A 16,964-nucleotide genomic window follows, 5' to 3' on the forward strand; every position below is an offset into this window, starting at 1 on the left:
CAGCTAAACTATGTCAAAGTTTCTTGAAATGACCTTGTTTCTTTTTGTTTTAATGGTTGTTTGCTTTTCTATACACATTTTTCAGTGATACATCTTTGCATAAAGCTTCCAGTTACCTCATGTGCATCCATTTATTTATGTTCACAAAGCCCTTGAGAGAGAAGTTGCATTATTTCTGCTATGTATTTGGCTTACAAAAAACAGAAAGTAACCTTCAGTTTATTTTAGATCATGCCAAAAATGATTTAGCCAAGATCACAAAGAACAGCTACAGAAGAACCCACTTTACCTGAATTTTAGCTGCTATATCAATTTCCCTTTATTCTGATGGTGAATGGTAGACACATGAAAAAATACTTCATTTATTTAAAAAAAAAAAGTGCCTTAAAATGGCACAAATATGAACTGAAAAGAGAAATGGATTTTATCTGCCTCACAAGGGAGGGAGAAATTGGTCTGGAGATTCATTGCGGAGAAATGAGTGAGTTATTTTGCTGACTGTCGGTGGTAGGTAACAATGTAATTCAATAAGTGAAGGCCAGGTTTGAATAGATAGAAAATTAATCTTCAGCCACTATCTCCTGTGGGATTTTCCTGTGCCAGTATTGATTGCATTTCAGCTCCTGACTTGAGAGAGAAATTGGTTGTAGTTGGATTTTAATTATATTCACATGCTGGATTACTTTCCTCCAAAATATGTGTTTTGCTACTTTCCTGAAAACAAAGTTTAACTGGGTATTAAAACTGTACCAACCAATGCCACAATCTGTCAGGCTTTTGATAGAAATACCAGACTAAAATAATTAATAACATCAAAGTTTTCCTTTTTAATCTTTCCTTATCTTTTTTATCCCCTAATTTAGATGTGAGTTACTTGAAATTAATTAATTTCACAAATGAAAACTAAGTAATTTATTTTATATGGAAATATCCACTACAAACTTGGATGTGTAAGGCTTGGCACAGCATTAGTCTTGCTGGTCAGGAGGTAGTGGCCCAAGCGAGTGCAACACTAATTTGTCTGTACGGCTTCTGGTAGTTGGCTGTTGCATGCAGAATGAGTTCAGATACCTTTAGATTTAATAGCAAAATTAATCCTGTGTGAAGGAAACTACAGAACTTTTAAAGGGTTTTGTCATTTGGTGTCTCTGAGTTTTTGGAGGCAGATAGATGCATTGTTTCAATATCAGAGTTATACATCACAAAATACTTCCAGGAAAAGTCAACGATAGGGATGCAAAAGCTTCTATGTTACTTTATCTAGATCTGGTAGATCCACTGCCCCACATCAATTAAATTGGGAAGAGTTTTTAGATTCATGTTCTTGTTTTGGTATCATGTAATATTGGTAGGAAGATCAAACAGATCTTTACCACAGTCATCTTTGGGGGAGCCTGTGTGTGTGTGCTGTTAGAAATGTGGGAAATAGAGTTTACATTTGAAAGTTTAAGGCATTCAGGTGGAATATTTAAACCTTTTCAGTTTCAACAAAGTGTAGTCAAATTTTGGCAGTAGACTTGAAGCTGCTTCCATAGCACATGAGTGATGGGAGAGGCTGAAAGCTAGTCTCTATTACTTGGAATGAAACTGAAATACCAATCAGAAGAAACATGATAATTTTATGTTCAGATGCTTCAGGAATTTAAATCAAAAATCTAAATATACTGTAGTATGAAAACGTATGTGCAAGACCTGGTAGGATGGACCTTGTGGTTTACCCCCTGTCTCTTTTACCACCCCCCCGTCCCTCCCAGAAATTTATTGTGGAAAATTAATTGGAAGAAATCTTTTGACACCCACTCATTCTGGCGTTTTTTTGTAATAATGTGGCTTTATGGTCCGCAATTATTTTCTCCAGTGATCTGTGAAAGCATCGAGAGTTTGTAGTCATTGGTACTAACTTCAGAAATAAGAGTGTTAGGGGTTTTTTTAAATCAAATGGCTTTCAGGCAGGAGAGAAATTTTCTCACATGAATGATTGATTGTTGAGATTGCATTTGCAGAATTAGACAAACTCGTTGCTTTGAGCAGCATGAAGCCAAAAGAAAAATTGTGAAAAGAACTCCAGAATTTGCTTAATCTATAGCATTCCAGTTCGGGGGGGGGGGGGGGGGGGGGGGGGGGCGGGAATCCTGTGTGATAATGTAGAACAAAAAAAAAAAAAAAACCAAAACCAAAAATACACAGCAAAAACCTACGTAAAATTTGAGCCAAATTACATTGTCTGAAGCAAAAACCCACCAAGAACTTATGAAAAAACTGAGCCAGATTACATTGTCTGGAGCTATCATAATGCTGTGTCATTTCAAATCATAGAATGAATAAACTGTTACTGATCCTGGCTCCAGTTTGCACAATTCAAAAGAAGTTATAATGGTTTGTGGTGGGTTGACCTTGACTACCAGGTGCCCTCCAAGCCACTCTATCACTCCCCCCTCTATCACTCCCCCTCCCCAGCAGGACAGGGGGGAGAAAATAAGATGACAAAAGGCTCATGGGTCGAGATAAAGGCAGTTTATTAAAGAAAAAAAGGCCATGCACAGAAGCAAAGGAAAACAAAACACTATATTCTCTATTTCTCATAATCAGGCGATGTCCAGCCACTTCCTGGGAAGTAGGGCCTTAGTACACATAGTGGTTGCTCCAGAAGACAAACGTCTTAATAACAAATGCCTCCCTCCTCTCCTCCTTTCTCTTAGCTTATATTGCTGAAAACAACATCATATGGTATGGAATATTTCTTTGGTCGGCTTTGTTCAGCTGTCCTGGCTATGTCTCCTTCCAACCTCATGCCCACCCCCGGCCTACTGGCCTTTGGATGGCGTTTGGAGAGACAGCATTGATGCCGTGGGAGCACAGCTTAGCAGTAGCCAAAACACTGGTGTGTTATCAATGCCTTTTTAGCTACAAATACAAATACAAATACAAATCACAGCACTGCGAGGGCTGCTATGGGGAAAGTTAACTCCATCCCAGCCAGACCCAATACATGGTTTTACTTTCTGGTAATCTAAGCATGGCATACTGGATCAAAATATTTCAGGCTGCATTGTACAAGTATTTTCTGCTTTTCTAATCCACATTCCCAAACTAAAACATTACTGTCTTAGAAAGTTCTAAATGCAAATGTATGATATTCAGAAGTCCCCTGGACGACATCCATAACAGAGGTCATTATGTCCACTAGAACTATTACGTGTGAAAGTAAAAGGCACCATGCAGTGTTAGATGTTCCAAGGAGAATAATGTTTTTAGGTAATTTACACATTTTATCAATTTAGAATATTTAATGCCATGATATACCTGGACTTTACCTGGTAATAGATTTGCTTAAAGAAAAAAGGTCATCCCTTACTTTGAGTATTAAGAGTTATGCTTTCCCTTCTGTCTCATCCACCAGAGTGGGGTTAAGTAGTAAGTAAGTAAAAAGTTTTAACTTCTTAGCATAAGATACAGTAGCTATGCTGCATAAAAGTTGTCAAAATTAGCACCCGCCTTCTTTTCTTCCAGAAGTTGAATAGACTTGTATTGTGAGATTCATCTCACCTAATTCTAGACAGCTGTGTTGCAGACTTCTACATCTAGGTGACTTGCCCTAGGGCTACCTTTACAGTCAATGGAAAGTAGGAGGCACTCCTCAGGCATGATTCATGTCACGGGAAAATAGGTGTCTAATTAAGATGAGATGAATTGCACTCTAAAAATGCCCATTTCTCTTCATTGACTATGAAGGCAGCCTGGGGTGATGAGGCCAATGCTGCTATGGTGTTGAAATCAGTGGATGTCACTAGTTAGATGAGTTCTGCCCTTTTTCTTTCCAAAGGAAACCACCTCCTTGCAACTCATCTTGAGACTGCTGCTTACTTCAGGCAACATTTGAACCTATACTTAGTATAACATTTGTCTGTAGCCCTGTGATGAAGCAGGTGAGGAAACGTATGCAGTTTAATTAGATTATTTTGTGGGTAAGAATATTTAGCTAACTTTGATAGGGTATAACAGACACAGTGGTAATGTATTAAGAATAGCCTCAGCACGCACATGCCTGACACTAACCAGATAGGTGCTTCTTTGTCAGCACTGTTTTTCAAGCATAGCACATTTTCAAAAACTGATGACTCTGCAGTATTAAAAATATTGATATAGTTGCCTAACATAGCTGGCCTGAGTAATCATTCGGTATCATAGTTGATTCATTATTGATTTAAGTGGCAGTCTACTCATGCCATGTGGCCTCCTGTTCCAGCTGCAGCTGACCCAGGTGAAAGACATTACCACCTCCCCTTTGGTCTTCACTACTTCCTTGGTTTCCACACTTCATGCAATTTTTGTAGCTGAGTTAGAAAAAGCCTCTGCTTTTCAAAATTTTTAAAAACTAGCCCAAATGACCGAGTGAGTTGGAAGGAATCAAGAAGACAGGGTGCAGACAGGTGAGAGAGGATGGGAACCCAAGGCAGGCAGGTGGTGGTGAGCGTCTGAGTGTTTGGGAACCTTTCCATCCAGGCAGCTGTAGCCAGGAGAGTACATGAGATTTCATCGAAATTTATTATTAAAATAAACCAATGAACAAACTTGTTTCAATCAGAGTTCTAAGAAGGTTTAATTTCCTTTCTTTGTCTGGATGTGCACCACTGTTTCTCAAAAATCGATTTAGGAAATGTATGTTAGTGGTATCATTTTAAGATTTCTGATTTACTATATAATCTACAGAAGGAAAAAGTGAGGTATACAGTATTTATATTTAAGATTCGGTACAAAGTATTGCACATAATAAAAGGTAATGTATTTGCCTTGCATTAAGGGTGTAAAAATTTCATGCACTTGTGAAATTTAGGTGTGTAAGGTGTTAGGCTGTCACTTTTCTTTTGCAGCTCTTCATTTCACTGAGTTGCACTGGGTAACTCATAATTTGAAATAAAGTATAAACAAATATTTCTGGACCTGGAGCAAATAAGTGTGCTTATACACAAATGCAAAAAGTTAGCTATGAAAGAAAGGCTATGAGTCTTTTATGTAAAAAGAGGCAAATGGGAATGGAATTGTTTTTAGCATACTTTGTAATATTTTGCCCTTTACATGTCTTTCTTTAAAAAGCCTGAAAAGAATGACACTGAATCTGGCAGCCAGAGAATCAGACCAGTATTTGAAGAAGATCCCGTTTTCCGACGGCAAACGTCTTACCAACATGCAGCAGTCCACATACCAACAGATATTTATGAAGGCTGTAAGTAGCATGTGAACAAAGTGATTTTATTTTAATACGAAGCTTATTATTTGTGTCCCATTCTTAAAAACAAATAACCTCCAAACAAATTTTTCATCTCCCATTTTTAGTACAGATTTCTGTTGTCTTGTTTTTCTTCTTTCAGTAGTACTTCAGAGATGTGCTCTATTAGGCATATGATTCATCTTATGAATTAGTAGGAGCCATAGTTAAAGAGATCCATTAGGATTGAAGTTGAGTTTCAGAAATAGAACTGGAGGTGAAACAAAACTCTTACATATTCTAATTTTCTTATCCATTCTTTCTCTATGCTGTGTTCTCATTTAATACAAACAATTCTTGACAGCTCTTCTTTGCATGGTTTTGGCCTCAGGCAGAGATGAGTACTGAAAACAGTTTTGAGTACTGCAAAAGCATATACAGTTCAAGCAAATAACATGCTGTGCGAGATGGTAGTACTTACATTGCACGCAGTGCGTTTCCAGAATTGCAGTAACAGAGTTTAGCAGAGAATTTGAATAAATTCTTTATAAACTATGTGAAAAATAATATATATATGCATATACTGCTGAGGATTCTTTAATTGTATTTCAAAATTAGGTATTTAAGTTACCTTTCAAGATGAAAATAACTTCCTTTTCCATGCTTATCATCAAGAAAAAATTATTATCCAATAAAAAGGCATTTCAACATTCAAAATGGCTGCATATTTTTTAAAAGGGGAAGAAAAATTAAGTAGGATCCATATTTTTAAGGTGTGGTTTTTTTTTTATTTAGGGTCCTAATTTCAAGTATGCAGCCTTTCTCCTCTTTCAAAATCTCATCAAGAGGAAAGAGACCCTAATGTGACCTGAGCTCTTTAAAATTCATGACCACAGTTGTGTGCAGCTTATATAAATGACATAGGGATGAAAATGGAAATGTCAATATGGTGGGGGAAAGAATCATAGTAGCTCGTATTCTGATATGGTGTGCTTGACTGACAGACCTAGAGGATTATTCTGGGATTCTGGCTTTAATAAGTGGTAAAGTGCACCTTAATTGCAGGATTACAGGGAAGAGACAGGCCATTTCCTTTGCTTTTGTTTGAAGAGAATTGATACTTCGCTGTTTGAAATGCTAAAAAACTCGCCTGCAATTATTAGGATATTTGTAAACACCATGTGAACTTTGATATAAGTTTGTCACCATAACAGTACGTAAAATGTTTTGTTGTTGTGTTGAATTTAACATTTTAGATGGTATACCTAAGGACTTTTGTCCCTTAGAAATACATGCTAGGTAATGTTATTATACAGCCTGTTAACCTAAAAATGAAGACTGGCTATGACTTCCATAGGAAAGGTACAACTTTAGTATCTAATAAAATGATAATAAAGACAGAAATGTACATTTTGAGAGAGGTAGCTGCATGTGCAACATATATGGTTCAAGCGAAATTCATGATTCTTTGGGTCTAGCTATCACATTAATTACCAGAGATGTGGAAGTCTAAAAAGTTACCAGGAAGACTGTAATTCTGTGTCAGCAAAATCCTCTTGTTGGATAGCTGGGTAACTTCTGATTACAGATGGCGTTTTCAGAGATAACAGCTTGAGAATACCTAAAAGTCACAGATTCCATATCAATGTCCTGGTTTCAGCTGGGATAGAGTTAATTGTCTTCCTAGCAGCTGGTACAGTGCTACGTTTTTGAGCCAGGTATGAGAAGAATGTTGATACCACTGACGTTTTCAGTTGTTGCTAAGTAGTATTTATACTAAGTCAAGGATTTTTCAGCTTCTCATGCCCAGCCAGCGAGAGGGCTGGAGGGGCACAAGGAGTTGGGAGGGGGCACAGCCAGGACAGCTGACCCCAAGTGGCCAACGGTGTATTCCATACCATGGGATGTCACATCTATTATAGAAACTGGGGGGAGTGGGGGTGGGGGGATCACAAACACAAAACACAAAACCATTACCAGGTTTTATTTTAGAGTAACAAAGTTCATATGTCATCTGAAACACAGTGAACAATTAGAATGTAGTGGTTCACCAACAGATTTCCAAAACTAGAGTTCAATTTTCTTTTCACAAGCAATATTATCTGCAAGCAATTTTTATAACCCTAGAAAGATTGATAATGTATCTTGAACGCTGTTGTCATTTTTCTTCCTGTTCACATAAGCTAACCTGTCATTTCTTCATAGAGGTTTCAGCACCCCCTGTAGTAGGGAACAGCTGTACACTTTGAAAGTAGTCTGCAATAAATCTGCAATACCTTGTTTGCATCACAGTCTGCTAGTGAACATTTACAAAACAGATAGTACAACAAATCCTTCTGAGAAACAGTGGATGAGACACAGTTTACAACTTTTACTGCTTGGAAGCCTATTTTTTTTGGACTGAATTACACCTTGGAAAGCAGATTTCATTTTTTCCTCCCTTTTGTATACGTTTTGTAGGATCCCAAGAGAAACAAAGAATTGTTCTTTGGATCTCACAGAACAGATTTCAATGAATAGATATTTGACTTGCCTACTCTTCCTTGAGATTAGTTTTCATTTCTGTTGCCTCTTACAGTAGCAGGTGGTTGTCTCTAAGGGAGATGGACAATTACAGTTAGATCCACGCACATTCCTAAATCTGAATTTTCACTTGGATCTGTTGATCATGCTTTGTCATGTTAAGTATTTTTTTGCTGTATGAAGCTGGGAATTTGAGAATCACTGTCTCTTAAGCAATGTGTTACCTATGACAATCTTTCTTCCCAATTCAGGTTTCATTTTTATGGTAGTTATTATTTATGATTTCAAAAATATGAAACAAATATCTAATTTCCATCATATGAAATCCTGAATGTGTGGATCTATCCTCCACTTAGCCCTTTGAAACTGGGGAACTGGTTTAGATAGTAATTCTCTAATGGTGCACCAGCTATTTAAACCAGACAAACTAGTATGTGCTATAAAATAATATTCTTTGGCTTCCTACATATATAGTGATTTTCTTATTTTGAAATACAGTGATGAACTTCTTGTGAAGTAGTCCCTTTTATTTCACTGTAGAAATACATGATACATCATTACAAAATATCCATTCACTACATCCAGGTTATTACTTCGTGGCTTACTTGATTGCAGAAGGAAATATTACGAGTTATTTTTGCTTTTCCCTGTATCTGGTGCCAGAGCCGAAGTAGAGACAGGGAAATGTCTAGGCTGTTATTTATGTGCCTGTTTCTGAGGATACAGTCCCACTGCAGGAGAGGGCAATCCCGATAAAGTAGATGCAAATCAGGCTTTTAATTCAGTATTTTTCAAGAGTCCCATTTAAAATCAACCTGCTGCTGAAAACAGAACAGACCCTCAAGTCGTCTTTTACCACATGCACTGGGAATTAGTCATGTATCTCCTATTAGTAATAACAGATCATTAAAACTGTGCCCTGCTTATCCTTAAGCAGAATATGGGAACTGCAGGCCAGAAGTAAGAGGAAATCCTTGGCACAAGGCAAGTGAGTTTAATCTGCCTAGTGGATACCACCACACGTTGCTTTCGCTGTCTGAGATGCGTAATGCACCTGCTGCAATGGTTGCTCTAGGTGTAAGTCTGTACTGGTGTTATAGTTTTAGGAAAGATGTTAGGCAAAGTACAAACAGGGATTGCTTTTTTTCTCTGTGGTTACTCCTGCTTTACTTCCTCTGAATCAGAAACTGAAATATTGCTTCCACATGTCACTACTTGATTAGCACTGAAGAGTTGATTAAAGTGTCAGGTTGACAGTAATAGTCTTGAACATGATGACATTCACTTTGAATATGTTTGGACAGCTATCAGCGAGAAAAAAAGGCGTCCCCTGCTCAGAACCCATTAAAACAGTGATAAATAGTTACAATTAATTGATGGTTCTCCTAGCTTAATAATCATGAAATATACATACTGTGTGTTCATACCCTCCTTTTATTGGGATGGCAGGCAAAATTTTGCTGCTTTATAAAATCTTCTAAGATGTATATTATTTTTTGATAGCAAGTTTGGCAGTGGACATCAATTTTACCTTTGTAGTAGTGCATCATATATGTAAGTATTCAGTTATTGATAAAGTATTTTGACATAATAGTGCTTAGTACTGGGGGGCAATCGAAACTTTCAGGAATAACCTGAAAAGTTCTCTTTTGATGCTGTGGTGATTTTTATCTTGACTGGAATATTATCTCTTTGACCGGAACTTATGTACTGTTGAACAATTTCTGCATATTGGGTATCTCAGGCTACGAGCTTGAAAAGAAAAAATTTTCTTTGGGAAGAAACTTAGAAGTGCTGGGAAATGAAACCATGGCAGCAAAAATATTCCCCCTCCAAAGAAAAAACAAAATAATGCCAAAAAACTAAGAAAAAGTGCATTGTCATTTATTCATGGAAGGTCTTATGTGTGGATAATAAATAAGATTTATTCAGTAATCAAGATATTGATAAGGTGTTGTGTAAATATTTTGGCGTGCTACATCAGCATTCCTTAAATGACTAAAGGAGCAATAAAGCTTTTTTTAGCTTTTTTTGTATTTAGTTTAAATAGCAATAACAGACAGACAAGACAGTTTTATTAATTAAATGGCTTTGTTCAAAATATGTTAAGATTAGTTCTGTTGATATATTTTGGTTATAGCTGAGAAACAAGCTACTCAGAACTATTTTTCTCATGGTTTCTTCTAAGGGATAAATTCATAGTGCAGTTTTACTACAGCTGAGATTGAAAAATGATTGTTTCAAGTCTCTGATTGTGTGTGTGTGTGTGTTCACACCTTTAAATTTGGAAATAGAAATCAGATTATATCATTATGTATGTCTCGTGCAGATGGCATGTGAGATTACTGTTTTTTCTAATTTATTTTTTTAATATTTTCCATGATTTTAATCAGTGAGTTATTTGTGTAAACATGTAATGAGTGAAGTGGACCTTTAAATGAATTTTCAGTGTCAGCCTGTTTTAAATACCAAACACTATGGCTTGGGGTAAATATAAAGCAAATGTTAGTTGCAGCTAACTCCCTAAGTATTTCTTGGTAGGTTCAATATTAAACCTGGAAGGAAAATATCAGTGCAGAAGATTAAGCAAAAAACTCTAGGGTCAGTATTTCTTTTTATGTTCTGACAATTACAATTTTTTTTTTTTCCCCCAAGTAGCTTACTAAAGCTCCCCGAATGAGAATCTTTTAATAAGCAGCAAGAAGAAATAGCTTTTCTAACTTGATGAAAAAGCTTGTTTCTGTCAGAATACAGAAGGCTTGAACTTGAACAGTATCCTCCACAATGAGGAGGTACTTGCATTTTGGTACTGGGATTACATTAGTTTGGATGGTGTACCATATTTGCCCGACCAGTCAAGTTTACCATGACTTCTGCTTAAATTACCAAAATTTAAGATAATAAGGTAAGATAAGGAAAGACTGTCTGGTAACTAAGGTTAGTTTATTCCTCCTTGAAAGACTAAATTGATTAGGTACATGCTATTTTGTAGGTACCAGCTGTAGTAAGGAATTATCAGTGTAGATTTAAAGCAATCTGCCTGATAATGGTGCATCACAAAAATGTTACAATACCACATTCTCTAGCTGAATATTTGCAAATATATTTTGGACTGGAAAGTTTATCCAAGACTAACTGATTATTAAATGTAACATAAGGTTCTTGATGGAAAAAGAAACAGTGGCAAATCTGGAATAAAACATGCTTCTGTTATCATTCTAGGTACTCTTCCAGAATTGGACTGTCTTACCTTAAGCATTTTCAATAGAATTTTCAAATGCTTCTATAAAATAAAAAAGCAGAATTCCCATTTTCAGAACTAAATTTAGAACTAAATGCCATAGACTTTCATAGAGATGTAATTTTCTAAACACTGATTTCTACTGAAAGTGGGTCTTTTGAAATATTCTACCTCTGAACTTAAAGAAGTTTTTTTTGAAATTAATCAAGTGTTAGCTATTTAAAAGCAATATGACTGATTTTGTTTGTTACTTGGTATGTATCAGTGTGGAAGCTGACTGAAGGATGGCTTTATGAGATTGTTGACACCCCTTAATGCTCTACATGTTTCCTGGAATGTTACTTTATATTTTTTTTAACCTTTTTGAAAAATAAGTTCTTATTTAGAAACATTGGGGGAAAGTTATATAACATAGTAATTTGTGCCTAAAATATTTGGGCTAGTGTTCGAATTCTACTAGGTTTTGTTATTGGCCTCCAGTTGGAACCAACATATATTAATTTTTACATTTTTATCCGTTATTTTGTGTGAAAGATTTTTCTCAGCTAACACTTCAAGTACTTCTGCAGCATAGAGCTATATTTTAAATATCTTAAATCAAATTAGATCATTTAACCTGGGGAAATTAAATGCTGAATTCCAGCACAGAGACCACTCACAGTTCACTAGCGATTCATGATGGGGTCTTTTCTTTGTTGTGATGAAGCCTTTTATCCTATAAAGCCGCTTGTTACAGGAATGCCAAGGGTTGACTTTATGATCCTTTTGAAAGAAGCTATCTTCATATGGTGGTAGTGCTCTTCCTTTGGCAGTCATTATTTTTACTTACAAATTGTTTTGTTTCACTATAGATCTAATTTTGGCAAAAGAAAAAAAAAAATCATTTCCATCTCCAACTTTCTTTTATGGAGTAAGCATATTAACACTCCATGTGGGTGTCCATGCCTACATGCAGACATCCTAGTTTTCTCTATTCAGTTTCAGTCATGCTTCCAGAGAATCCCAAACTTCATGGTTACTATCTGTACTTCAGTAGAGAAATGCTCTGAATAGTTCTGTCTCCTGATCTTCTGAGTCCCTATTTGTCAGCTTCATAAATTTACCTTCTGATTGATATCTTTAAAAATCTTTTTTTTCAGCCTACTTTACATGTATTGAATAAATATGAGGTATTTAAAGAGATACTTAACAACAACCCCCTCCCCTATATTGCAAAAACATAACTATAGTCAGGGTGCTGTATGAACACAGAATTCCCCGTGAAAACCAAATTCCATAAAACCAAATCACATTTTAGTATGTTAACCCTTATTTCTTTTAAAATGCAATAAATTGTATCAAGAATTAAAAATTTTATCCCATTAAATCCAGGAAACAGTTAATTTAGTTCCTTTTATTTTGTTGTTTATGCTCTTTTAAAAAAAGAAGCAAAACAAAACAAATTGCATTTGGGTTTTCAATAAAACAACATGGCCTTAGGCATGGCCCTAACTGATTGCTGTGGCTTTTTTCACAGTGACCCCTTTGGGGACTATCAACTACCAAATTTTTTATATTATGTCATTCATGTTCTTTTAACCAGAAGTTCATCTGCATGGATCTCTGACACGATACAGTCTTCCTAAACACTCAAAGGATATGATCTACTACTTGTTTAATATTTTTAATATCATGGTGAGATGTGAAAAGCCATACCAGAAGCCAAACTCATGGTGTCTGGTTAAATTGGTTATTATGCTTCTGGCTTCAACAAAATAGAAAACTGTACAATAAAGAGACTTCAGGACTTTTCTTTCCAAAGTTCTTTGATTTAAAAAATTCAGGGGTGTAGGCAGAAAGGTGCCAGAACACCCTTGCGTTCCTACTATTTACTTCTCCCTCCAACCCCCCCCCCCCCCAAACTGTGTAACCTTAATTTGCATAGTTTGTGATAAAACATGTGAAAAATAATTTTCTAGTAAATTGAATGCTGATTATCATTATCATTCAGTGTATCTGCCTTTCACTGCAGATTTCTTGACCATCAAATGTGCTGTGTATCCAGAATTATCTTGGACATTTTAGCAGGTCCTGAGATTCCAGCATCTGTTAGGCTGCTTGACTGAGTAATAAATGTTTAAGCTGTGCATACTGCCAAAATCTATTTTGGAGGCCAGATGATTACCGCTGGTCCTCAGATCCCTTTCCATTCCTTCTGCTATATTTTCTCTCTTATGCACAGCTTGGAATAACAATTAGTACTGAATCCTCTTGTACCAAGAGGGGAAAGTTGGCTCTGCAGTAAGACTGGCCATGTTCTTCTGGTAAAAATAGCTAACGGTGGCATTTGCATTTTGCAATGCAGACTGCAAAGCAGAACACTGAATATCAGTAGATTTTTATTATAGGACATATTAAAAATCCCCACAATTTTAATGAACATCTTGAGAGAGTGATTGATTCTGGTGTGTGGAATTCTCCCTATGTGGAAACCAGCGCAAGGATTCTTTATGTTATACATCTGGCTTAGCTTTGCAAAATAGGTTGATATGGGTTGTATACATTGTCCAAGCTTTGTATTGGACCTCAAGGAAGGGAAAATGTCACCTCAATCCTTTGTTCAGCTACATCACCCCAAAGCCTCTGTCGATGTGAGGGATGGCAATCGTGTTTGCGAACCTGCTCTGCAGTGACTGTAAATTCACAGCACTTGTATGTCTTTTAGGATGCACAGGAATTTTTGTATAATTACTTCTTCAAAACTGTTTTCAGACAACTATGAGGGAGTGTGGGAAGAAATATTTGTTATATTTGCAAGCTCAGAATGAAAATAAATGTTTATTGTGTTTAAATATGTCAAACAAGTAGATATGATGAGTTAAGTTGACTACTAGGAAAAATGTGCCAAATTGCTTGAAGTAACTAATATCTAACAAGAAAATACCAATTTGCGTGAAGCACTTCATGGGGAAACAACAAAAAGTATTGTCTCTAAAGGACCTTAAAGCCTACTTTAAATGCAAGTGTGAGTGGTTTGGGAATATTCCTTGGTTACCCCGAGAGTCTGTCAATTCTTTTTTTCCCCTCTCCTCAAACAAGTTTCCCTTCTTATTTCATACTCGGTTGTTATTTTCAGTTTCCGTATTTTGAGATGTAGGGTAAGGAAAGAGTAAGGAGGATGAGAAGGGAAGGAGGACTGTGGCCTACCTCCTTTCTTTGTTCTTTCTCTGTTCTCGCACAAGCTGCCAGCTGTGCTCTGAGCTGTAGAGTTGACACCCTGTGTGACCCTGCGCAGAGCTGTAGAAGAGCTAACGTGGCTGCGCAGGCACCTTCTGCCTCCAGCCCTGTGTCTCTCTGGTATCCAATGGTGGTGTCTGGGCTGAAAGTGCACGTGCGTAGCGCAAACTTGTGCAAAACTCGAAAGATGAGGACAAGATGTTTTAAACTCAGTAATATGTTGAAAGCTGCATAAAATAACTAACATACATTGCTAAGAACAAGTGCCTTGATGCATAGATGGGTAGCTTCTATACACACAAATATAATATATTAGAAGAAGAGTAGTTTGTGTTTATTCTTTAATTGATCTACACAGATTATGAAGAAGAAAAACAAAAATCGTATCTTCAGACTGTCAGTTTTTTCACTCTGGAAAAATGAAATATTTCCTGTAGAACCATCTCTCTGCTCATTAAGATTTTTAGAAATGTCTTGGATGTTTGTCTTGGTTTTAATATCTAAACGGTTCAATTTACTTATTCAATATTCAATTCAATGGTTCAATAATACTTATTATCAACAGAGTACTGAAAGATTTCCCTCTGGAAAGAAGCCTGGTTTTCAGCTTTGCAGTATAGAAAAAGTTTGAAATTTGTAAAACCTATTATTAAATAATTTCTCCTCACATTTCAGAAGTCTTGTGTTTCCAGCCTGTGATACCACAGCTGCAAATTTTGCTCTATTGACAGCAGCCTAGCTATGAGTTATGATTTTTTTATCCTCTACTGGTTAAAAATTATATCCCTGGGTTATTGGACTTTGCAAGTCTTACATGATGAATCCTTATAATCCTATGCTCTAAAGATATTTCATTCATTTGATTCTTTCAGAACAAAATGAAATAAAGTTGTTAAATTATAGATGTGCAGGAGATAAAAATTAAGATTCAAAGTATTTTATTCTGAAAAAGACTAACCATGGTAGATGAAATATTAAAAAGAAAGATAATAAATATGGGTACTGTTTGAAATATCCCTATTGATAAATTTAGCTGGGTTGTTTACCAAGAAACTGCTTGTAAAATCAGCAGTGGATGAATGGATTGGAATATATCTTCTGTACTATAATTTTAGCATCTGCATTACCATATTTTCCAGCACTGTAGTTATTATTTTTAAAGGAGTATCACCTTCACAAATGATATACTCAGTTTTAGTTTTGAAGTGAGGAAGATAGATAATGAAAGGGAAAGACTGGGAACAATTTTATGTAGTTGCTTGTGGATTTGAATATCTTTAGAGAATGGCTTTTTGTGGATATGTCCAAAATTTACAGTCTTTAAAGATTATAACAACAAGCGGAATGTCACTTAAGGACGTGGCCACTATTTCTTTATTTATGGCTACCTGACTCAGTGATTTGGTTGGTCCACTTTGTTCTTTCTGCTATATGAGTTCATTTCCAGTCGCAACTATTAAGACGGAATAATATGTAATTTAACAAGAAAGTGTTTCTCTGGCAATACATAAATCACAGATTTTTTTCCCATTATTGGGGGGGGGGTGGTATTTTTTGGAAGTTTGGACAGTGCAGTTTGAATGTAGTCATTTCTATATGTGCATATTTATCTATGTATATGTATATATGTGTGTGTAGGAAAATATTTAAATAATACTACTGAACTACTTTCAATTCATACTACTTTCAAATGTCCCTTTGAGAATAAATTACATTATCATCATTTAGATATCTTATATATCATTTAGATGCATCATTTAGATATCTTACATCAATTAATTTGAAATTGGGGTTAGATTACTACTTTCTTATGGTCCTGCATAGTGTACAAATATCTTAGTTGCTTCTCTGTGTCAAAAGTTGTTTTACACCAAATTAGATATGGTTATTTCTCTGTCTGACACTAGTGCCTTTCAGATTACTACTTCTATCAATAATAACACATCGGTTTTATTGCTTTGTCATGGGGGTCCCTCATCCTTTAGTCTGTACTTGTCCACTTTCCCTCTTCTGTATGAAGCTCAGCCCTAGAAATTATCTCTTGCAGTTGTACAAGCGTTGATTTGAAAATGGTGTCCACCACTGAGTATTCAATTTTTACTTCTAGTGTGTGTCCTTCATAAAGAGAAGATCCCAAAATGCACCTCACAAAATGTATCCATAAAATAACTATTTATCTTCATGACCACCTCACACCCGTTTTCCTTTCTTTTCTGCTGATGGGGAAGAAAAAAAATTAATTCTCATTTACTGCAGGGTAAGTGCATGCAGGCAGACAGTTACTATTGAGAAGTTGACCTGTAGTTGTACAATCAGATGCCAGTACACTCCCATTCAGGTCCTTTTAAGCCTGAAATATGGATATTTTCTAAGTGCCACATGATGCACACTTCAGTTCTTTGGATTAACTCATCTTCCATTCTACTAAGAAGCCTGCACTCATAATCTGTTTTTTATTCTACTCTTCATACAAATCAGAAGTTCTTCCTGTCTTGTCTTATTCTTTCTGAACACATTTTTTTCTTCTATTTTCCATTTTACATCTGTTTATTCTAATTTTTCATGGGTTCTGGTCTCTTGGCTACCCTCTCCTTTTTTCTGCTTGAGTCTGCCTTTCCTCCATTTTTTTCCTCTTGCATGTAATTTATGAATATTTTTCTCATTCAGTAGTGAGGATGCTAGATTCCTCAGCTCTACTCCTCCTCCAGGAGTCAATATGACCCTCTGCTTTTTTCCTCAGAGTCTTTTTTTTTTTAACTTTTAGGCATCTTATTCACC

At 36.0% G+C, this 16,964-nt stretch overlaps 1 protein-coding gene across 13 annotated transcripts in view; it reads left to right on the forward strand.

Annotated features, from left to right (window-relative positions):
- Nucleotides 1-16,964, forward strand: part of CACNA2D1 (calcium voltage-gated channel auxiliary subunit alpha2delta 1) — a 427,231-nt gene that overhangs the window by 243,894 nt on the left and 166,373 nt on the right. For all 13 annotated transcript variants that reach the window (XM_049813813.1, XM_049813814.1, XM_049813826.1 and 10 more), the window contains exon 6: nt 5,095-5,224. In XM_049813813.1, coding sequence (XP_049669770.1) covers nt 5,095-5,224 — 130 coding nt within the window. The remainder of the gene's footprint in view (nt 1-5,094; nt 5,225-16,964) is intronic.

The sequence above is a fragment of the Accipiter gentilis genome, chromosome 11, assembly GCF_929443795.1.
Source record: "Accipiter gentilis chromosome 11, bAccGen1.1, whole genome shotgun sequence".
Lineage (NCBI taxonomy): Eukaryota > Metazoa > Chordata > Aves > Accipitriformes > Accipitridae > Astur > Astur gentilis.